This window comes from Schistocerca serialis, chromosome 11 (genome assembly GCF_023864345.2).
Source record: "Schistocerca serialis cubense isolate TAMUIC-IGC-003099 chromosome 11, iqSchSeri2.2, whole genome shotgun sequence".
NCBI lineage: Eukaryota > Metazoa > Arthropoda > Insecta > Orthoptera > Acrididae > Schistocerca > Schistocerca serialis.
This window is the reverse complement of record NC_064648.1, coordinates 39662515-39686673: the sequence shown is the minus strand read 5'-3', so window position 1 is coordinate 39686673 and position 24159 is coordinate 39662515. Positions and strand designations below refer to the sequence as shown.

The 24159-nt window shown below is 41.2% G+C and overlaps 1 protein-coding gene across 1 annotated transcript in view; it reads left to right on the top strand.

Moving 5' to 3' along the window:
- LOC126426936 (eukaryotic translation initiation factor 2 subunit 3) overlaps positions 1 to 23854 on the top strand; it is a 100858-nt gene extending 77004 nt beyond the window's left edge. The window contains exons 10-12 of the mRNA XM_050089041.1: positions 4176 to 4348; positions 16326 to 16388; positions 23602 to 23854. Coding sequence (XP_049944998.1) covers positions 4176 to 4348; positions 16326 to 16383 — 231 coding nt within the window. The 3' untranslated portion in view covers positions 16384 to 16388; positions 23602 to 23854. The remainder of the gene's footprint in view (positions 1 to 4175; positions 4349 to 16325; positions 16389 to 23601) is intronic.
- The last annotated feature ends 305 nt before the right edge of the window (positions 23855 to 24159 follow it).

The following is a 24159-nucleotide window of genomic DNA, read 5'->3' as shown; positions in this document are numbered from 1 at the left end:
ATGTGATGTGTTAAGACTGTGAAAGGAACCTGTGACCACTGGAGGTACTTTATTTTACTTACTTTATGTTTACCATTCGATACGTGTTTATTTTTTTGTCAAATTTCTCCACTAGACAGTTCCATAAGTTCCTCCAAAAAATCGTAACACAGTACACACACAAATGTCATATTAACAAATGTAAATCCACCTGATGATGGAGGGTTAAACCTTTGATACATGTCATGGAGATAAATAAACAGTGTCTGGTTACAGTAAACTTGTTGTTTCATTTAATGTCAATAACAGTCACAATAAAGCCTAACCTAAATTTTTGCATTTAAAGGTGATCATATCACATCTTTTATGTATATATTATAAGGGAGCAGTCAAATGAAAACAAGGCAAATGGACAAAAAGTGAGTAAACTAATACATTTATCCCAGTGTGATGCAAAATGGTCATTGCCTTTATGAAAACATGTTTATGGTTATTTATGGAATTAAGATTGTATCCATGTGTGCTTATCTTCATCTAAAGCAAATTGATGGCCACAAAGTCTTTCTTCGGGACTCTAGAAATACAGAAATCACACAGGGAGAAACCGTGACAGTACAGAGGATGTGTAAAGATGTCCCAGTAGATCCTCTGCAATGTTGTCAAAACAACTTTGGCAACATGAGGCTGGCATTATCTTGCAACAGAAGGTTTAGTAGAGGTTTTAGTAGACAAATATAACTTACGTTGCTATGGTTATCTCGTCCTCTAGTGTGTCTTCATTCCTGTTGAGGCATTGCAATGAAGGGGTCCAAGGCGTTGCAATTACAGATCGCTGGAACATTGTTACTCTTTGTCACTGTATCAATGTATTTTTACATTCCTGACACATTTTCTACACCACCACATGTTAAGTAAATACATTGTGCAACACTTCTACGCAATACAAAGAATGTTATTTCTCAGATAGTAACATGGACTCGTCTCAGTGGCTGCTAAAACCACTCTGGCTCAACTCAGGTGCACTTGGCACCAAATATACGTCATCTAAAAGTCCAGCGGTCTAATACCTTGTAGAACAGGATGTAGTCAATTTAGTATTTGGCTCTTTTAATTGAAATAGCTTTTCAGATATAACTTACATAGTGGTCTCTGGAAATCAGTATTTATGTGAAGATTTATGCACCTAGTAGTTAATAATAAAGGTTGCCTTTTTTGACAATCTGAAAAAATCAGTTCCCTGTAAGCATACCCGGCCAACTGTATCAATTATAATGAAATTATAAATGAAAACGTTTTTTTTTTTTTAAAAAAACGGAAGTTTAATATTATCTTTACAGTAAAGTAGTTCTTTTATTAAAGTGGAAAATTTGATTACTAATTATCACAGTTCAAAATTGATGTTGTGAAATGAATCTATATGAAAAATAAAATTATATTTTGATGGTCAGATATATGTAAAAAATCTTCAGATATGGAATAGTAATTTAAGTATCAAAATTAACTCAGGTCAGCCCAAAATTTATACGGAATTGAACATTTCATTTGACGTGCAAATGTCCCGTGGAGGCAAGATTCATTACAGTAGGCAACCACACATGTTTTTCTTCAGAGGCACTGACCATATTGTCTCTCTGTATTAACAATTATGGCAATCTCTTTTGAAGTAATAAACTGTTTACTTAATTTTCTCCATTTGTCTCATTTCTATTTGATTGCCCCTTATAAAAGAACAGCAGCTATTTTGAAAGAAGCCACTATTCCTCCTCCTATACGACTCGGCTTATAACGGAAGATATATGACTACAGCCGCACGAGAATATCGAAATAAAACGGTGGCGACGATAAAAATTTGTGCCGGACCGAGGCTTGAACCCAGATTTCCGGCTTTATGGAAGTGGAGCTTTAACTACTTCGGCTATCCAGACACGCTTCCCAGCCAACCCAAACTCCCAACTTACCGCATACTACTTCTGTTCGCCGTCCTCATTGCTCGCTGCTCGTGGCCCGATTCCCGCAGGAGGTCAGACCTGCGGTGCATCTACACTGAGGTTATGTCGATGAAATGTCGTCAGTGCATATAGGTATTACCATTATACAGAGTGATTCAAAAAGAAAGAACAGGTTTCAGTTGTTCATTACAGACAGACTATGGAAGATAGAAACACATTGCACATGTCACTGGATAAAGAAAGGTTCAAAGTTTTATGTCGCACACACACTGTACCTTACGAGAACCCCGTGCTGCTCGAGAAACGTCGAAACGCCATTTCATTCCACTCACAGACCGACAGGCCACTGTTTACCGAACTGACAGCTCCGACAGTTCGATTTCCCAGATCTTGGAGAGTAGTTGCCATAGGTCGGACAAAGACTCTGTCTTTTATGTACTTCAGAGGAAAAAAATCATTAGGTGTGAAGCATAGTTACCTGGGAAAACAATGAATAACATCGTTTTCCACCACTTGTGATCCCATACTGTGGGATTGTGGTGTTAAGATAACACCGCACCTTGAGGTGAAAGTCAGGTAGGGCACTGTTGTGGGTAAAAATTAAGTCCTTAGAATCTTCGTGAAACTGAGGAAATGACCAGTTTTGTGGCATGTTCGAGTAAGACATTTCTGTCACAGTTTCTTCTGCAAAAAAGGAAGGTTCATAAACTTTGTGAACAGAAACTGAACCAAAGGGATCCAGTCTCTCATTCTGCGATGATGCAAGGATTTTGTGACGTCCAAATTCTTACAGTATGGCGGTTTACTTTACCCGATAGAGGAAACGTCGATTAATCCAAAAAGATGAGTTCTTCACAAAAAGTGTCCTCTGCCATATCCTGGAGAACTGAAATGCAAAATTCCTATCCTCTGTTATGCAATTGCTGCAGTAACTGCATCGTGTAAAGCTTCATAAGCAGGTGTCATTTCAGAACACGCAACACCGTTGTCGAGGTACTGGTCTGCCCGTCTTGTCGATTTGAGAGGGCTCCACGTGTACACATCTCTTATATGCTCGACATTTTCATCAGACGTGCGTGGCCGACCAGTGTTCTTTCCTTTGCATATGCGACCGACTTGCACGAATTTTGTATGCCAGTCGTAAATCTGCTTGTGCAGAGCCAGTTTCTTGCCGAATCGACGGTCGAATGTACATTGCACTCAAAAAATGGATTGACGTTGCAAAATTCCAACACGCAAAATGATTTCTGTTGTGATGAAGTTGCCATGTTGCCACAAACAAAACAACAGTGCAGCAGTGTCAAACCTTGGAACCTACTTTATCCGGTGACAAGCACCGTGTATTTGAATCTGTTACAGTTTTTCTGTAATAAACAATTGAAATCTAGTCTTCCTTTCTGTCTACCTGTGTGTTTGGTGTCCGCTCTTCCAGATGTTCCTAAAAGAACACACACCACACGTACGATAGTAAGGTACTTAAAACAAAGCATTTTTAACATTAAGCAGATCAGCATTAGTTGTCTGTGTCTTAGCAAAGTCAGGATCTATCTAATACAAATGTCAGAGATAAATGAAATTTACATTCCTAAGTCCAAGTATTTTCATAAATTGTAGGAGTGGCTACTATGGTAGTCTTTTAAATAGAAATATTCAATTTTGTACCTGAAATTTTTGCACCAGAATGTGAAGCTTCTTTCTGAACCTTAGGGGAATCGTAGACTCTATGGAAATCATTTCCACTTCTAGTACTGTCATGATGAATTGTTGAGCTCATTCTAAATTTACTGTTGTTGTCAACCATAAATACCACTAGGAGATGTACGTACTGGCATAATGTAAGAATCTGTAGGTGCCTTAAGAGGCTTTCACAAGATCTTTGGTTATCAACTTCACACAATATTCTTACTGCACACTTCTGCAAATAAACATTTTTTCATATTAACAACAATGCCCCGAAGATTACGCTGCTGCTCGGGATAGCCGTGTGATCTGAGGTGCCTTGCCACAGTTCGCGCGGCTCCCCCTGTCGAAGACTCGAGTCCCCCCTTGGACGTGTGTGTGTGTGTGTGTGTGTGTGTGTGTGTGTGTGTGTGTGTGTGTGTTTTGTACATAGCGTAAGTTAGTTTAAGCAGTGTGTAAGCCTAGGAACCGATGACCTCAGCAGTTTGGTCCCGTAAGACCTTACCGCAAATTTCCAATTTCGAAAGCACTCGTGTCACTAACTCCCCGTTCGCGTCGTTCTCGCAGGTCCAGAAGCTGACGAAGGGTGAGGTGCTGCTGGTGAACATCGGGTCGCTGTCGACGGGCGGGCGGGTTCTGGCGACCCGTGCCGATCTGGCCAAGATCTCGCTGACCAACCCCGTGTGCACTGAGGTCGGAGAGAAGATCGCCCTGAGCCGCAGGGTGGAGAAGCACTGGAGGTATGTACTGCTGGACTGAATTCACACATATAGGATTGCATCGAATGAAAAATTTTCTTGAGAACACTGTAAAGTTGAGAGACAGAATTGCTTGCCAGTACTGAGGTGAAGTGTGTAGTGCTGCTGTCGTCGTCGTCGTCGTCATCGTCGTCGTACTTCGAAGACTGGTTTCTATGGAGCTTCCCACTCTAGATAGGCTATCCTGCGCAGGTCTCTTCGTCCCTGTATAACTGCTGCAACCTACAGCCTCTTAAACCTGAGTACTGCAATCCCTCTACAGTCTTTATCCCACAGTTTCCCTCCATCACCAAATTTGTAATTCGTCAATACCTCACAACGGGTCCTATCCGATGGTTTCATCTTTTAAGCAAGTTGTGCCACATATTTTTCTCCCCAGTTTGATCCTGCACCTCCACATTAGTTATGTTTTCTTTCTGTCTAATTTTCAGCATTTTTCTGTAGTACCACATTTCAAAAGCTTCAATTACCACATCTGAACTGGTTATTGTCTACATTTCCCTTTTGTACGTGACCACACTCTGTTAAATCATCATCAGATAAGAGTTCCTAACACTAAAATTTATGATGGTTACTCTAAAAGAAATGAACAAGATTCCCCCTCCCAAAAATCCAGTTTTTGTTCTACACCTTTTCTATTCGGGAAAGTCTTAGAAATATTCTTTCCGCTTGTAGTTAAATTTAATCCATCCCATTTCTGCAAATCGCATTGTCATAGAGCTCCATCAGAGGAACTACTGTGCTTCACGTTCGTCTAAAGCAGCGTTCTGACGAGTTCCTGTGTTGTGAGAACGGGACGGTGACGAACATTCACGAGAGATTGAAGAATGTGTATAAGGTTGACACTGTCTATTGCAGTACAGTTAGTCATAAAGCGAGCAGATAATTTGTTGAAAGTGTGCGCACTGATATTTGGGACCTCCCACCTGGTGGTAGAATGAGCACTGCGCACACTGCGGCGTGCGACGTATTCGAGGCCAGATTTTCCCTGACACGCACATCGGTGAGTGAGCTGTCAGTGAGCAGGAGTTGAAGTGAGTGCGTGCACAATGTCGAGAAGGATCTGTGCCGAATAGGTTCTACGAATTGTTGACAGCTGTCCACGAGCAAATGCAGAAAACAGTGCACAGTGAAATTTTGGAATGATACGAGAATTCTGGAGATGACTTCCTTACAATAATTGTGACAGGAGACAAAACATTTTCGCATCACTTTGAACCGGAGACGAAAATCCAATCCCTGGAATGGCGGTGTGCAAACTCTCGTAAGAAGAAATCCAAAACCGTGCCTTCAGCAGAAAAAGTGATGGCTACCAATTCTGATGCATATGTGGGAGCTCAGTTGTGTCCTGTTTGACTACATTGTCAAAAACACGATACTTTACAAGGGCTATTCAGAAAGCTGGCAAAAGTTTCCGTCTGACGACACTAGGCGCGCGCTGATTGCGTATATTTTGGTACGTGCATGCTCGGCAGCACAGTCGGCATCCCTCTGTGTCAGTGGGAACGTCGCTGTGCGTCTTTTTTTTTTTATATTAGAGTTTGAAATGTGTGCTGCAATTTAAAATCCTGCCAGTTGTGGGGTGTGGTCTGTGATACGGTTTTTGTTGGCAAAGGACCTTAAACCCATAGAAATCTATCATGAACTGTGTGAACTGTACGGAAACAGTGTAATGAGTGAATGTTCCGTCCAGAAATGGTACATTCGATATAAAAATGGCCGAACCGACGTTCGTGATGAAGAGAAGATGGATGCCCGAGCATTGTGGCTGACGATTTTGTCACAAAAGTTGACTAAATGATTCGTGAAAACTGTCACTTCACAATAATGGAGCTTTCGCTTTATTTTCCACAAGTTTCACGGACTTTGTTGAATTGCCACTCAAAAGCTTGGCTATCACTAATTTTGTGCACGACGGATGCCCAAAATGCTTAGAGAGCACCATAAAGAACAGGAATGTAGTCGATGTTGACATTTCTGGAGGCCTACCACAAACGTGGTGATTCGTTACTGGATCGAATCGTAACCGGTGACGAGACTAGGGTGAAACACGTCAATTGCGAGACAAAATTACAGTCCGTGGAGTGGGGGCACACCAGGTCCCCCCCAAAACCAAGAAAATGTTTGCAAACCTTGTCAGCCAGGAAGCTGATGGCGACAGTGTTTTGGGATAGGCAAGGTGTGCTTCCTATTGATTTTCTCGAATGTGGAGCAACCGTAAATTATGCCCAGTACTGTCAAACTTTGCACAGCCCCACAAGAGCAGTTCAAAACAAACAGCGAGGAAAGCTGACGTCCAAAATTTTGTTTTTGCGCGACACTGCCCGACTTCACATGGCAAACTGCACTAAAGAACTCCTTAATTCACTCAAATAGGAAATTTTCCCTCATCCACCCTACAGCCTCGATCTTGCACTGAGCGCCTCTCCTGTTTCCCAAGATGAAGAAGTGGCTTGCAACGTAGCACTTTGATGACGGCACGGAACTCCAGTTGGGCATTACTCTCTGGCTGAAGTCTCAGGTGACAGAATTTTATGACGAAGGTTTTTCAAAGCATGCCCACAGCTATAAGTGCCTCAATGTGTTTGGTGACTATGTGGAAAATTAGTATGTCAGTCGCTCTTTCAGATGTCTATAATAAAATGTATTTTTTTTACTTAGTTTTTTTAAGTGCTAGAACGTTCCCTACTTTCTGAATAGCCCTCATACTATTGCACGATAACACCAGGCCACGTGCGTATGAGAAAACCACCACAGAGATCACAAAGCTTGGGTGGACAACATTAGGGCCCTGACCTGGGACGACACGATTACCCCCTCTTCTGTAAACTGAAAGAATCGCTTTGCGGGATGAGGTTTGAAGGTGGTGACTTTCTTGTGAAGACCACCAAACTGGGGCTAGATTGCCTGGGTCCCAACTTCTGCCGTGCAGATATACACGGCTTATGTCCGTAATGGCATTAAGCAAATGAAAGGAACTGAGGTAATGTGGAAAAATGACAACATTTTGTCTCTGAAGAATGTACTGACATGCTGTAAAAATATCAGAGATATGGTCAACGAATTACATGTATAAACCTCATTACAAGTTAACAAATGTCTATTATTCAGAAACTCCTTTTCTTACTGCAGTCAGTTTGAATTTTGCACACACTCTACTTGGGGCATCATGAATTATTTTACTGTCCTTGTAGCAAAACTCATGTTCTACTTTTAGTGTTTCATTTCGTAATCCAATTCATTCAGCATCATTATATTTAATTTGACTACATTCAGTTGCCCTCACTGTACTTTTCTCGACATTCATTGTGTAAGCTATTTTCAAATCACAACTTATTCTGCTCAGCTAGTCTCCCATGTTATTTGCCATCTCTGATAAAATTAAAATGTCGTTACCGAACCACAAAGTTTTTATTTTTTCTCCTGGAACTTTTGAATCCCTTTCCAAATTTCTCCATTTTATTTCCTACTCGTTGAATGTACAGGCTCTGTGTTGGGAGGCTACAACCCTGCCTCACCCCTTTCACTACTACTGCTTCCCTTTGACATCCTTTGAGTCTTAAAACTGCAGTTTGGTTTCTGTACTATATGAAGTGTGACTGGAAAGTTTTAAGAATGGATCCACTACTGCTTCTTCAATTGCTTTCTTCATTGCTGCTTGACTAATATCTTCAGTAGAAGATCCCACTAATTCATTATAAAACCCAAACTTGGTTTGTGGTTTTGGCAAGTTCATAATTCCACATAACATTGTCCCTGCAGCGCTGCCCTTGCCAATGCAACGCAAGCCTTACACTAGCTTAACATTTACATCATACACCTTCTTTCCACTATTACCCTACAAGGAATACTGTTAGAATTAGGAAACGAAACTTCTGCATCACATTTGTTACACTTCAATAACATTTTACATGCCAAACCAACATGTGAAGTTATTTTCAATTCCAGTCCTCTTTCTTTGCAAACTTGGCATAGTAGTAATGTTTCAAAATATTAGAGAGCAAGGAAATGTTAATTGCTTCATTCACGTCTTTACTGTCACTTTCATAGTTTTCAAATTTTCTTTGCTGTCACAAAGTTTCTTGCTGGAAGGAGTTCTATCACATTCATTTGGAGTAGTCGGTGAAGCAGCCTGAGCAGCATCTCCCTTCGAAACGACAAAAGATTTCTTCTTCCACTCGTTGTGCCATTTCTTAATCACTCGATTGTTGAAATGGGGCATGTTGATATCTGCAAACCAAATACGTAAAACAGGTACGAGCAATATTCGTCAAATATGCAAAATTGAACAACTAACAACCGATAACAAACTCCACAAGTCAACACGCACGGTATAGCGTTTATGTTTACCGATACGAACAGTCTCTCGTCACTGAGATAAAAACCGTACAACATTGGAAAACAAAACACTGTCTAATTCCGCAAAGATATCCCGCTTGCGTCCAGCGAGTGGCGCCGTCAGAGGTGACACACCGAGTCGCTACAACCATTCACGCGGCGCGTCAGCGATAAAAAACATACTTAGAAGGATGAAATTTGATTTGTTTTGTTCAAAAAACTCTAAATAATTTTATAATGGAAAAAAAAAACATTAATTTTGTCATTTTCATCATTCCGGCTCCCCTTAAGTAAAAGGAAACTAGGGTGTGTACCGAGGAATAGAGAGCTCGAGTTGTCCACCCTCGATTCACAAGTGGAGGAAGTCAGAAATTTCTAAGGTTGGTATGAGGGTCATTCAATAAGTAATGCAACACATTCCTTTCTGACAGCAGATTGGCTTTATTTAGGATTCCAATGCAGCACATTATTCTCCATCCTTTTGGCCACAAAACCTATTTTTGACAGAATCTCCGTTCAGTGCGATGGTCCTGTGCCACATTAATTGGAGAGCCAGTGTGTCCGCAACTGTACCACTTCACTGGTAGACGTCAGACCCGTCTTCCTGCTTTATCAGTAACCTCTCCATCGTCCACGTACTGCTACCCGTAAAGTGCATCCTTTTTGTATCGGACAGGTGGAAGGCAGAAAGTGCGAGATCTGGGCCGTACGGCAGACGAGGAGAACAGTCCGATGAAATTTTGTGAGCCCTTCGGGGTGCACAGTCTCGTGAGGCCTCGCACTGTCACGGAGGAGGAGAAGCTCGCCTGCGTCGTTTTGGCGGCGAACACGCTGAAGGCGTTTCTTTAATTTCCCGAGGGTAGCATGATACACTTCAGAGTTGATCGTTACACAACGAGGGAGTACATCGAACAGAACAATGCCTTCACAGTCCCGGGAGATTGTTGCCACAACTTTACCGGCTGAGCGTAGGGCTTCGAACTTATTCGTCAGGGGAGAGGTGGTGCAGTACCACTCCACAGATTTCTGTTTTATTTCCAGTTTGAAGTGACAAACCCACGATTGTCACCCGTCGCAATGTAAGACATAAAAGTGTCACAATTGGCCTCGTAAAATGCAGACAATTCTGCAAAGGTGGTCCTTCGTTGCTCTTTATGTTCCTCTGTTACTTGACGGGGAATCCAGTGGGCACACAGGTTTTGACTACCCCCAACTGGTGGACAAGTGTGTCAGCACTGCCAAAAGGGATGTCCGGTCGAGCAGCGAAGTGTGCGGTTGCGAGCCGTCTGTCACCTCGAACGAGTGTGCGAACGTTCCGACGTTACAGGAGTAACACCTGCGTTTGGCAGGCGGGAGAGCGGACAGGTTTCCACCACCTCATCGTGATAGTGACGGACGCTTCACGCAGTGACTCGCTGTGCTTTCGTACACTACCGGGCCTCTGTAGACGTTCTGCGAGTTCCTCCGAATATCTGCGACACTCTGGTCTTCCGCTAAAAGAAACTCGGTGACAGCTCTGGTTGGAATGCACGTCCGTTACAGACTCCAATTTGAAGGGTGCGTGTAGTACTGCCACCTGTCGGAACTTCGCGAAACTGTAGGGACGAAACGGGAATGGTCCACGGTGGCCCACAACAAATTCCACATTTTTTCAACTGAAATTGGTCAACCAAAACTGTTGCATTACTTACTGAACACCACTCGTATAAAGCCACTATCTGTACAGTGGCTTGTGGGGTTCTACGTCTATGTACTTGTGGATGGTGATCTCGATATTTTTATCTTAGAGTCCAAAGGTAGTTTTGACACAGCTCTCCATGCTAGTCTGTGCGTCTTCATCTTGGCATAACTGCTGCAACTTAGAACTGTAAACTTGCTTTCTGAAGTTAAGTCTGGGTCTCCCTCTACTATTCCTATCCCAGACACTTCCATCCATTACCAGATAGACGATTCCTTAATACCTACTTCATTTAAGTCTACATCTAGTTTCAGCCTTCGCCCTTGGCCATTTTCAATTATATCTGAAACGGCCATTGTTAGTATACCGTATAATGGATGTACATAAATATTTTAGATAACAGGGCACGAAAAACAAAATTTACACATGTGCGGTATAGGTACAGAAAAAATATACAGGGCAAGGCAGCTAAGACAGGCTCCCCAAATACAACCAGAACAAATAGAAATATCAAGGTGCAGTTTCACGGAGTTATAGAGGACAGTATGTTTTTAGTCACCAATTTATGACACCGATTTCATTTTTTTCCAAAAGGGAACTATATAGTTTTTTCTGTGGTGGTTGAAAGAAGCTTCTAAGGAAACTCCAATGGTGTAACACGTACAAGTCTCGATCGAGTAATACCGTGATAACAGCGCCACGAGCCACTGTACCGCTGTCAGGAAAAGAGGTTCCACAAAACATTTGGTCTGTTATACCAAATGTAAGCAAACACATAACTCGGGTATGTTCTCATTTTTACCTTTGTGTTTGAAGCCCATCGGTTTATCTTCTGGTGTTGTAGCAATTAGATAACTTGCTCGTAAACCTTTTGAGACATTCACAAAGCATATGACAGTCAGAAAGAGAAATATTGTTCATGGCAGATGTTGCCAAACTACTAGAGCAGTGGTGCAGTCGTAGGCTAAAGAGTATCCAGATTGTGCCAGGCACTTGTTGTGTTCTTGTAGACATTATAAAAAGAAATTTTCTAGAAAGTGGAAGTGTGGAGAGTAATATGCCAAAGAAAAAGAGAGAGCAGCTGGTTAAAGAAATGAAACTAACACACAATGAAGATGTCACCAAGAAGCATCTCAGAAGTACTAGAAGAATCAACCGAACATGTGTTCTCGGAACACTACATCCCGTCACATTTAAACCTCTTCGCATTTTGCTGCATCGACATCTTTGTGGCAGTGACTTCCAAAATTGGTTACATTTCTTTGAATGTTGTCTACAAAAAATGCAAAGTGATGTGACATATCTGTGCCAAATTTTGTTTAAAGAAGCATCATTTACAAAGCAATGGCAAGTCAGTGTTTGCTATAAGCACTAAACGTCGGCTGAAAACGCCCGTGGACTCGGAGAAGTGGATAAAAATAGTTCTCTTGGTCTGACAACATTTGGTGTGTGTTCTTCTGTTTTATTAATGGAAATCTAAATAAACTTGAGTGTCTAGAGTTCCCGGTACATACTGCTGCTGCTGCATTTATTGGAAGACATCCTACTTGGTACAAGGGAGTCAGTGTGGCATCAGCACAGTGGACGTCCCTCGCACTTTGTACAGGTAGTGACAGATCCTCTAGAGAGAGCAATGGTTGTTCAGAAAATTTAAACTGGTCTGCACACTCACCAAACTTAACACTTTTATACTTTTATCTGTGCCAAAATTAAAACAAGTGGTCTGTTAGGAAACACTGACGGTCCACAAAGGCATGAAGTGCCGTATAGCACAGGCGTATGCTGCTTTTCACCCCAGATGAAATTCAGCGTGCAGTACTGTTTCTCCAGAATAACTTTGTAGCACGTAAAAATGCCCGAGGTCAACATTTTTGAGCACTCAGTATGACTGCTGTGATTATAAACACACAAACCGTACCAGAGTTCTGCGTCGGTTTACATTTGTTGAGATAGGGCAGATGTTAGTGGAACTTCTTTTCCTGATGGTTGAACTGTGGTTTGCAGCGCTGATATCTCGATATTATTTGAAAGAGTCTCTCATGTTTTGTCGTTTAAGAACTCTTAGAAACTTCTTAGAAAAAACTATATATAGTTCCATCAGGAAAAAACAGTTGGAACCATACATGATAAAAATTACTTGTGAGTGCCAGGAAGTTGGCTGTATTGCTCGCAACAACTTGGTAAAACTGCACCTCAATATATTTATTCATTCTGGATATATTTGGGGTTTCCTGTCTTAGCTGCCTCACCCTGTGTACCTACATTGAGTAGTTTTAAAGTAACATTATATGATTAAGAAAGTAATAGTTGGGTGGATTTAGAAGCGATATGCCCATTCGTATCATAGGAAAAACAGTTCTCATTATAATAACTTTACAATTTGATTAATTATAAGTATTAGCATGCTTTAGCTTTAACTATTGTGACATGTTCAGAATTTCACATTGTAAGCTATTCCAATGAAAAGCTTAAAGAAATTTTTAGATTTAATAAAATTCTGAAATAGTTGCAGTTCAGATCGAGTGTAAAGTTGCATCCTCTAAGACTGAACGGACAAAAGGTAAAACATGGGTAACTAGAGGCTGCAGTTCCCTGTCAGATTCTGCTGTTTGCTGTACCAGCACAGCAAGACTGTGTCAGCTAATATTACAAAGCCAGAGAAGTCAGTCACACAGATTATTGCCCCTGCAACTACTGAAAAAAGATTGCTAGACCGCCTCGGGAATCTTACGTGTGTTGCGTGATGGTGAGGATATTAAGCTACGAAATGAGATACCGAAGGTGGTGGTGGTGGTGGTGGTGGTGGTGGTGGTGGTGGGGGCGGGGGTGGGAGGAGGAGGAGGAGTTGTTCTGCTGTTTCTACAGCAGGATAACTGACATTAACAGTAGTAAAAAGGATGTAAAATGTAGGCAGGAAATGACAAACAGCTTTTCTGCAGAAAAGAAGTTCGTCGATATTGGATATAAATTTCGCCATTACTGTATATTTTCTGAAGGTATTTGCCTGGAAAGTGAGACGTGGACAACAAACAGTATCAAGATTAGAAGACACACTCTTGATGTGGTACTACAGAAATGTGAAGAAGATTAGATGGCCAGATTGAATAACTAATGAGGAGATACTGAATAAGATGAGGAAAATGTTATTTGTGGCACAACCTGGCTAAAGGAAGGGATCATTTATGGGACACATCCTGAGGCATTGGAGGAATCACCAGTTTGGCAACAGAGGAGGAAGGTAGGGGATAAAGAGAGAAATTCTTTTTGGGTGGGGGAAGCTGAAAAAGAGGCAAAAGCAGAGCGACATCAAACCAGTGTTTGGAATAAAGGCTACAACAGCAGTAATAGTAACTAACACTGCTTACTGATGTCTGATGATGATAATAATAATGTGGATTATGATAAGTCAACATCTAATCAGATTCAATACTGTATGTGCCATACATCAACATTGTTTGTTTCCCGTTTCATGGGCACACAATGTTCTTGTCTCACATTGTGATGACGCCTCATAGATTAGACTAATAGCCAGCCTATTAATTTGTTGCCTTCATAAGCATTCGATGAAGGTATTATATTGTAAGGTGCACATGTTTTGCTGTGGGGCAATCTCTGTGATTGGAAATAGAGAACACGCTTAATATGCTGTGTTTACAGTATCAATACTTTTGTTGTTCCGAGATGACAGAACATGAAGATAATAAGGGGGGAGGGGAGGGGAGGGGGAGATTACAGTTAATTTCACCTGTTATATAAAATACAATATTCCACTTTCCACATGGGACTTGTATATAAGTGCCACATTGTCTTACTTGCAGTCAGAACACAAAAGGCACTCCACACATATACAGATCTTGGGGGGAGGGGGGGACAAAAAGACACACACACACACACACACACACACACACACACACACACACACAAATGCACAGTTGATAACCACCTCATACCATCTGTGCATATCAGCATCGGGCATAACTCTCCCAAGCTTCTCGCAGTGCACTGTCCTATGGGCAGAGTGTTAACATAGATATGGTAGATTCACTACAAACTTACCTCCATGCTGCTGGATATCATAAATAGTACACAATTATGTGCTGAGGTTACAAGCAATGAATAGCACGCACCAGAAAGAGAGATGGATTTTTCAGAATGCCCAATATAATGATTAGGAATGCCAGTTGGCCATGTGTTTAAATTTAATCCAGGCTTACTCTTCATATAAAATCTATAGTCATACATAAAAAAAAATTTAAAATATAACCTATACCCTTAATTAACAAAGCAGCTAAAGCAACAAAGCAAATGAAGAGAGAACCACACAGGTGAGAACATGAATGCTAAGCTGGCCAGACCTGCAGGTGTTCTGCAAGGTGACACTCGTGAAGAAGGTTAGCGTATGCTACAATCACATGGGGCTGAACCTACTTCAGCAGTCATCTAATTCAGAAGCAAGCCCTATTGAGTACAAGCTGTCTCTTACAGAGTCAAATCGAAATGTGTACTATAAATAGTAATGTGGACAGCTACAATAAAGTATAGGTATGGATGGGTCGTAACAGTGAATATGGTGAACAGGACCTGATGGTGCACGAAGGGTGTCTGCAGTCCAAGCTGTGCATCAGAAACTGATATAAATGGAGGCATTTCAGAAAATAGCAATGATGGAAATCAAATAACTGTACTGAGTCCGAGGTCGATATTTAGTATTATGGCTAAGGGTTGAGGCTGAATCTGTAAAACCTGCAGTCCCTCATGGTGATATGATGATGGTAAAGCTCAGATTAATGTACTAGATGATCAAATGATAACTGACTGTCATGTGAGATACCAGTTACACGCTGTGATGCAAAGTATTTATTTGTTATACAGTGAGACATTTACTTGGGGTTAGGTTGGTTTGGGCTAGTGACATGGTATCACTCATAAAAGGGGTTGTTCCATTACAAGCACCTATGTGTGTGTATATTCACACTTCGCGTATAAACCAAGCAACTTATTAACCTGCCACCTCTTCCATTGCCTTACATGAACTTGTAATACACCATCAAAAATGCTAAAAAATGTGGTGAGCTGACTTAGTTGCTCATTAAGAGGGTGTTCCGGGTATCTCTTTTTAATTTCTGTAAATTTGTATGTTTTTCAATATGCTATGATTATCATCAATTGTACATTTTATCAACTATGTGTGTGTTTCATTAAGATACGTATATGTTGGAGTGCCTTTTGTGCTCTGACTTCATATAATGTGACATGATACTTGTTGTAACAAGTTCCATAAGGTATCTGAAACTAAGCATTTTGTATGGCAGTATTATGAAAAGGATAATTGCTACTCACCATGTAGCAGAGATGCTGAGTTGCAGATAGTCACAATGAAAAGTCTGTTAAAGAAAGCTTTCGGCCAAACAGGCTTTCATTAACACACACACACACACACACACACACACACACACACACACACGAGTTGCATTTGCGCTTTGGCCGAAAGCTTTGTTTGACAGTCTTTTCAGTGAGGCTATCTGTGGTTCGGCATCTCTGCTATGTAGTGAGTAGCAACTATCCTTTTCATAGATTGTCACTATTCCATCCTGCATTTTCTGTTGTTTGTATTTTATAAACTAGGTGGAATTAATTGTGACTCCTTCCCCCACACCCCACTCTCATTATCTCCAAGTTCGCCGCTTAGATCTGGTGATGGCTGTGTAAGACTGTTGAAACATGTCATCTCAGGACACAGTGTACGAAGTGTGTTCCTCATTTTTGAAAATGCTGTACCTTATAATTGTATATAATGTAACACTTAATATTTTGGGTAGCTGTTTTTATATCCAGAGCACTTGCAAGTATGTGTCGAATACCACGATAAATCACCAGGTATTGAGTGTATTGTGTGTGGTTTTGGTGTGTGCAGAGCTATACTGTATGTTTTGTTTGCCTCAGGTTGATTGGCTGGGGACAGATCCGCGGAGGGGAGAAGATCGAGCCCGTCAGCCAGTAAAAAAGGTGAGGAAGCTGCATCAGACGCGACCGTGGTTAAACACAGCATTATCCCCTGCCGTCATGCGAGCTCGTCATTGTTTCAGCTGTAAAGCCGGCATCTTTTGCTGTGCGGTTTCTCCGCTACTAGTTGTCTTCTTTTGTTTGCAGTGAGAAATACTCACTGTAAATTAGTCAACAGTAAAAAAGTATGAGGCATATCCAGAAAGAAAGAGCGCTGAGCCTCTGACACTTTTAGAGGGAAGGTGTATTCCCCCTCCCGGTGAAGTTTGAAGCACTGCATTCGACGACAAGGTGTTGCTAGTAGAAAGCATGCTCATATGTTTCAGTCAGCTGAAAACTCTTGTTGAACTTCCGTGCTGAAATGAGTGTGTGTCTATTTCGAATCTCACCAGCTGCGAGCTGAGGAGTGTAATGGGATTTTTTCTCACAAAGGGGAAATCAGATGTTGCAGATTTTTTAAGGAAATGAGAACCATTCATGGGGATGGTGGGGTGAACCGTACTAATATGTTCAAGTGCTATTGTGCTTTTAGAATTGAAAGAATGAATGTTAGTGACAAACAGACGATTGAGCATTCCTCAATTGTTTCTGACGAGGTGGAGAACCGAGATTAGATCAAAGAAATGATACCTGACAACTGTCGATGGACTTTGGATAAAATGAACACGTTTTCAGAAATCTCCATATCTCTTATGCATGAAATTATTACTGAAACACTGTTTTTTCAAAAATTGTGAGGTATGTGGGTACCACGACAGCTCACAGATGACAACAGTTGACGGTTCACGGAAATTTCTCGAGCACTCGAACTGGGAGGTGAACGCTTCCTTCACTCTATTGTGACTGGCAACAGAATGTAGGTTCCCCACCACACTCTCGATAAGGAAAAATAGTCCGTGCAGTTGCGACATTGCTGTCAGTGAAAAAATTCAAAAACATGGCGTCTGTCTCTTGATACTGTAAAGGAACTCTTCTCGTGGAGTTTTGGCCCCAGGGGGAAACAATTAAAGCCATGTGATGCTGTGAAAACTATGAAAATGTGTGTATGGTTGGCACAGAACAAAAGAAGGGGAAGGTTAACAAAAGGAAGTGTGCTTGTTCCTACATAGCCAAAGCACAAAGCAACTCTTGAATTAATTTGGTTGGGACTTTGTGAACCATCCCACTCACAGTCATCTGCTCATCTGACACATCCAAGTTTTCATCTTCACCTCTCAGAAGATGTTTACGAGTAGAAAAAGGTTTTTTGTCGATCACGAGGGCTACAGTGCCATCAAACGATGTGCCAAACAGGTGCCTGAAGACTTTTGAGAAATGCATCAGAAAGCTCATCTTTGGATTGAAAAAAGTGTTGAGATTGAAGCTGACTACGTTGAAAAATAGTATTTGATGTAATCTATGAATTCTTTCTCCCCCCCCCCCCCTTTTTTTTTTTAGAATGTATTGCATTTGCAATTTTTAAACACTTGAATACCCTTAACTTACGGACATGCCTTTTGTCGTCTGTTGTTTTAGTCACTAGCATAAACACTGGACAATACTTGTAACATTGGACGTAAGCAAAAGGTGGTGTACCTTTTTTTCCCACTAGCCTACAAATTTGTAGAACTTCAGTTGCTGCTGCCTCGTTTGCCATAGCTGTTCTGTACTCACTCAGGACAATAATGAGAGAAACTTCTTAAATGAAAGTAGCTTATTCTTCTGGTTTTAGTGTCCTTTACAATAACAGAAGACCTATATCATCCATCAGTTTCTTTGCAGTTAATACTCAGTATTTAAGAAACACAGTTTTGGTTATTTTAATGATAAATATTTGATGTACTTTCTCAATGAATATTAGGAAGTTTAAATTTCAGAGCCAGTGGTTGCTGTTGTTAGTATATAGTTACTACTATGTTCCTTCATCAACACTGCAGTGTGGTTTCAGATGCCTGAAACTGCAGTCATGTGTGTGTGTGTGTGTGTGTGTGTGTGTGTGTGTGTGTGTGTGTGTGTGTGTGTGTGTGTGTGTGTGTGTGTTGTTGACAAAGGCTTTAATGGCCATAAGCTTTAATTGTGAGAGTCTTTTTGTTGTGCGTATCTGCCACACAGCATCTCTGCTATATGGTGAGTACCCACATGTTTTATGAAGATAGAATACTTCTAAAACTCTGAAATAAACTTGAAAGACATTCATGGCAGTTGATTTGCTTCAAATACAGAGGTGCACGCCTGTGTACAATTGGGGTTCCGTAGGCAGCCACAAATGTTTTTCCATTAACGCATTGAATATCTTGTCACATTGAGATAAATGTACAGTAAAACATGCTCAAAACAAAATCTGGGACTAAAATAATTTTCCAAATTGGACAAGTTTCTGAACTATACACAACTCACTGGGTTACATAAAATTTGTCAGGTATCCTGCACAAAAGTAAAGTAATAATTTTTAATTATGCTTATACTGTATTTATGTACCTTCACTCCAGCACAGTAGATGTTCATTTACTGTATATTGGACAATAGAACACTGGACTATTACACTAGTTGATAAATTACACGCATTCCTATATTTTTACTCGATTTTTAAATTCGTTTATTATTGTACGTATATACATATTATTCCCATGTTTATTTGCTTTACATATCACTTTTTTTTTGCCACATATCGAGGAGGGAAACTTGTTTTAATTTCCTGTTCAAAATTGTTTTTTCTAGGCAGTTTTTTGCACAATACAATAGTTCCATTAAGTTGGGAGAATTTGTGTGTGCTGCAAATTGCATGACATTGGTTATGCATGCAATGGTTTCTTCAGGCATATTAATTTTTCTAGGGACATCATTTCCTTCCTCCTCTTCTTCCTTTGGTTCTTCTTCATCACATCTGAAATTACTTCATTCTCTGTAGATGACACTCTACCTGAGATAACATGCTGTGTCCTCCATACCAGAATCAATTCACAAATTTCACTCTACACCTCATACATTTGTATTGTCAATAATAAATGTAGATGTGGTACAGAGTCAAATGCTATTTGGAAGTCACGAAATACTGTATCTACCTGACTGACTGGATACGTGGCTTTCAGGATGTCGTGTGAGAAAAATGCTTGTTGGGTCTCATGTGATCGGTGTTTTCAGAATCTTTGGTGATTGGTGGGAAAGAGATCATTCTGTTTGAAATACTTCATTATGTTTGAGCTAAGAATATGTTCTATGATGCTACAGGAAATGGATGTCAAGGATATTAAATGGCAGTTATGTCGATCACTTCCGCTACTTCTCTTATAGTCAGGTGTGACATGTGCTGTCATCCAGCTACTGGACACGGTTTTTTGTTCGAGGGGTCTACAATAGATTATACGAGTAGTTAACAGAGGGGCTAACTCGGCCACAAATTCACTCTAGACTCTGATATGGTTTCTGTTGGTCTCTGGAGCTTTGTTCAGTTTCAGCAATTTAAAGTGTTACACAATCTGTATCACTCATCTTTGCAGTGGTGCAAGAATTAAATCGGGACAATAGCCCAAGATTTTCCTTTGTAAACATTTAAAAATGAAGTGGAGCATTTCTGCTTTTGCTGTACTACCCTCAATTTCAGTTCGTCTTGTCCACGAGTGTCTTGACACTGGTTTTGGTGCCACTAACAGCCTTTACATATGACCAGAATTTCTTTGGCTTTTGTGAGAGATCTTTTGACAGTATTCTCCTACAGTAGCCATTGAAAGTTTCGTGCATTGCTATCTTGTCAGCCAAACACATTTCATTCAATGTCTTATCTGTCTGTAGATCTTTGTTTTGTTTGACATTTATTATCGACTAGTATCTAGGATCCCTACCATCATGAACTGTTCTTTCGAAGTCGAGCCATAGTTCCTCTACGTGCTCCTGTCCTGTGTTGAAAGTTTCAGGTTCCTCATTGAGATATAACGCTACTGATTTTTTATCTAGTTTATTGAACATATATATCTTTCTGCTTGTTTTAGTTGTCCTTTGTACTTTGATAATAATTCCTACCAGAGCCACGTCATGGCCACTGACACCAGTTTTGACATAGCCATCCTCGAAGAAGTCAGTTCTGGTTGTTGCCATTAGATCTAATTTATTTCCGTCGAGAGAGAGATCTGTTGTAGGTAGTTTAGTCTCCTTCGATGATAACAGTGAGATTGGGGATTGTGATTCTGATTGTGGTTCTGATTCCCAGTAATCAATCATTAGCCTATCATTTCAATATACGGTTGAATTTTATCCAAAAATTTGACTGCTATCAACGTCCAAGTTTAACCATATTTTTGTGACTACTATTATGTGAGCTTCAGTGCTTTTCAGGAGCCCTTTTACTGTGGCACTTCGTTGGGAATGCTTCAGTAGTTAATCTCTAGGATTTTAATACTATCATCTGTTGGGGCATTTCTTTCGATCCTGTACTGCCATTTCCACGTCCTCTGCATCCATCGTTATCTGGACTGGATGGAGAGTTGCCTAATCTAAAAACCAAGAAGCAGCTTGTGTGCATCTCGCACAGCTATGCGAGTAGTGCACCCTACCCATTTACGGGAACCCTACATGTCTGAACGCAATGGCACAAGTCCGGGAAGTTGCAGCCTAGCTTGTCACAGAGCCTTCGAAGTCTGTGGTTCCGTCCCCTCACTTGACAGAGAACTGGCAGGCCACAATCAGTTTGAGGGACAGTGCTGCAAGTTGTAAGCTTCACTGAAACACTGTAAACAGTGCTGGTCTTCTCAGCCATCTCTGCCAGTCACTGAAACGATCAGAGTGTGACCTCGGAACCCCAACTGCGCAGGGTAGTGTAGCGGTTAGGCACCGAACTCGCATTTGGGAGGATGACGGTTTGAACCCGCGTTCGGCCATCCTGATTTAGGCGAGGCCACTTTCCTTCTCTGTCCTTCTGTAATCGGAGCTCCCGCTCTGTCACGAACGACCTCGTTGTCGACAGGACGTTAAACACTAATCTTCTCCTCCGAGCCCTGACGACGGGCGCTGTTTATTCGATCGTGCATCACAATCTGGAATTAGTTAAGTCCTGCTCCTTCGGTGGCTAGTGGAATAGTCTCTTCAACAAGTCAAATTAGGTTCCCGGGCACACACATTGAATGCACTCGGTGTTTCTTTCCGTCTCCGGATGCCATTTCGTTGTACGTTCAAACTTCTGACGAGTAATAGACCCTTGTATTTACCTCCTCTCGACACGGGACAGGTTTACCGAAAGGTGAAACAAATACTAACAAAGAGATAGAGGGGCTGGCCAGTACTTACCTCAGCTCAGTACAGCCGATAGATACACATAAAACAGGACTGAAAATTTACATTCCTAGCTTTCAGAACTTTGTTCCTTCATCAGGGAGGAGAGAGGGGGAAAAAAAGGGAAGAAAGGAAAGTGGATTCAGTTACTCACAACCCAGGTTATGAAGCAACAGGGAAAGGTAAACAGGGAGGGTGGCAAGGATGGAGGCATGGTTGTCAGAGGGAAGCTTCCCCCTCTCTCCTCCCTGATGAAGGAACAAAGTTCTGAAAGCTAGGAATGTAAATTTTCAGTTCTGTTTTATGTGTATCTATCGGCTGTACTGAGCTGAGGCAAGTACTGGCCAGCCCCTCTATCTCTTTGTTAGTATTTGTTTCACATCTTATATGAGACTTTCCATTAATCATTTAGATTACCGAAAGGTGATGCGAGTCTCACTGGCACAGTTGCCCTTTCCGTCAAAGATGCCACCTTGATCTTTGCGGTTACAGATATAGTATCCCAAATATGCTCGGTTCCCGTGTCCCCTGTACAGGATGCCCAGTACTACTACTGACATGCCGCCCACTGTCATTGTAAGTTCTTGCTAGATCTTGTGAGTTCTGCTGGATGCACAGGAGAGAATAATGTTCGAGGTGTCTCTGCCGTCTCGGGTACGTGGCTCCGGGGACCAGTCCCTACACCCGCATCTACAAATACTCACATTCTAGTGCGATTTGTAATTTAACAAAAAAAACCTGATTTGGTACTTGTTAATTGTTTCCATTTGATAGTTAATATAGAATTTGAATGAAAGTAAAGAAAAAGTTGCTCCAAGCAAGATTTGAACTGCTGATTTTACAATAATAAGGTATTTATGTTACACATTCAACTGCTGGTAACTGTGCCAATGAGATACAAATGTTTTGAGTTTAAGAGTCCTCGAAAGTCTTCTAATCTTCAGAGGCGATTTTTGATAATTTTGTTGTGCTATTTTAAGAATTAATATACGGACACTGATCTTCAGATCCTGTAAGTATGAAGAAAATAAAAGTAGTTTGGTCTTAACAGTAATATGGAAAGGGATAGCTTGCTACTCACCCCTTAGAGCAGACATCAAGTTGCAGACTGGAACAGTAAAAAAGAATGCCAGACATATTGCAGCTTTTGACAGAGTCCTCCTTCAGGAGTAAACAACTTGCGCACATACGTGGCCATTGTAGTCTCCAGGCACTGAGGGCCGGGTACGTGCACCCGGGTGTGACAGTGGGCGTGCTTGTATGTGTGTGTCAAACTAATCCAGACTGCATATACCTATGTGGTTTCTGTATAAGTGAAGTCCATAATAAAACATTTAAATTTATCTGCGCCGACTGTGTGATGTAGTAGTGTGCATGAAAACTGTTGTAGCCAAGTACAGAAATGAAATTATAATGAAATCCAGACCTTTAGCTGATGAGTATGGTGGTCAGGGGCACTAAAAATGTAGTGTGTGGACAGAAAGTTGGAAATTGTGGGTCTCACAGGGAGCGTGTCAGAGATAAGTCCCTGCAGTCGCACTATCAACTCTGTCATCAGTGAATCAGTCGGATAGAGCGTCTACCTTGTAAGCGGGAGGTCCCGGGTGCAAGTCCCAGCCGGGGCTCACATTTTTCAACTGTCCCCGTTGATATTTATCAACACCTGTAAGAAGCTAAAAGTCTGCATTTCATTGTAATTTCATTCTTCGAGAGCTGCAAGGTCACCATTGGTATTTGTACAGATACCAGCTTCATACAAGTAAGGAAATGGGTCATGAAAGTTGATACCCTCCTCAGCAAATGTTAAAAATGTAGACAAGTTGGCACGAATCATGTGCTTTAATGTTATGACTCTTTTATAATTCACATAGAACATTTCCTGCCGACACAAGAGGTGCATTGTGATTTACTGTTATAATTAGCATTCCTGACAGCTTGGATGTGATCGTGATAAGTTACATTCACTTTGTTGCAGGACTTTCTCCGGGCCTTGCAGCCAGGCAGCTGTAAGGAAGAAAAGAGAAGGAAGAGAGAGAGAGAAGAAAGAGAGAGAAACTACTGACTGAGGTGGCCACTTTGCGAAGTTCTTTCGCAGTTTCGGCTGTCCTCGGTCACTGTTGCTATCGATATCGGCACTATATTCTAGGGATGTTGTCTGGACTGTGGTGCTGTTTCATTTTCTTTATGTATCACACGAGACTTAAATCAATAAAAAATATAGCTCAAAATGGAAAGTCTCAATATGTAACTGAGAATGTGACACCTGCGTCTGTACGCCCGAGTTCACCAACCTGTCAGTTGATCGAAAGTTGGGGTAACCTCGAGTGATTCCCACATGACCATAACAAGTTTCCCAGTTGGTGATAATACAAAACACTATTCCAGCAACACGTAAAGTGGAAGGTCTCAAAAAAAAAAACACAGTCTCCTCAGATACACAAAGTAATTAAATCTAATAACACACAAAATAGTGATCTTCTCGATTTGAATTTAGCTTAAGAATAAGTCTCCAATGTGATTAATCGGGTGGCAG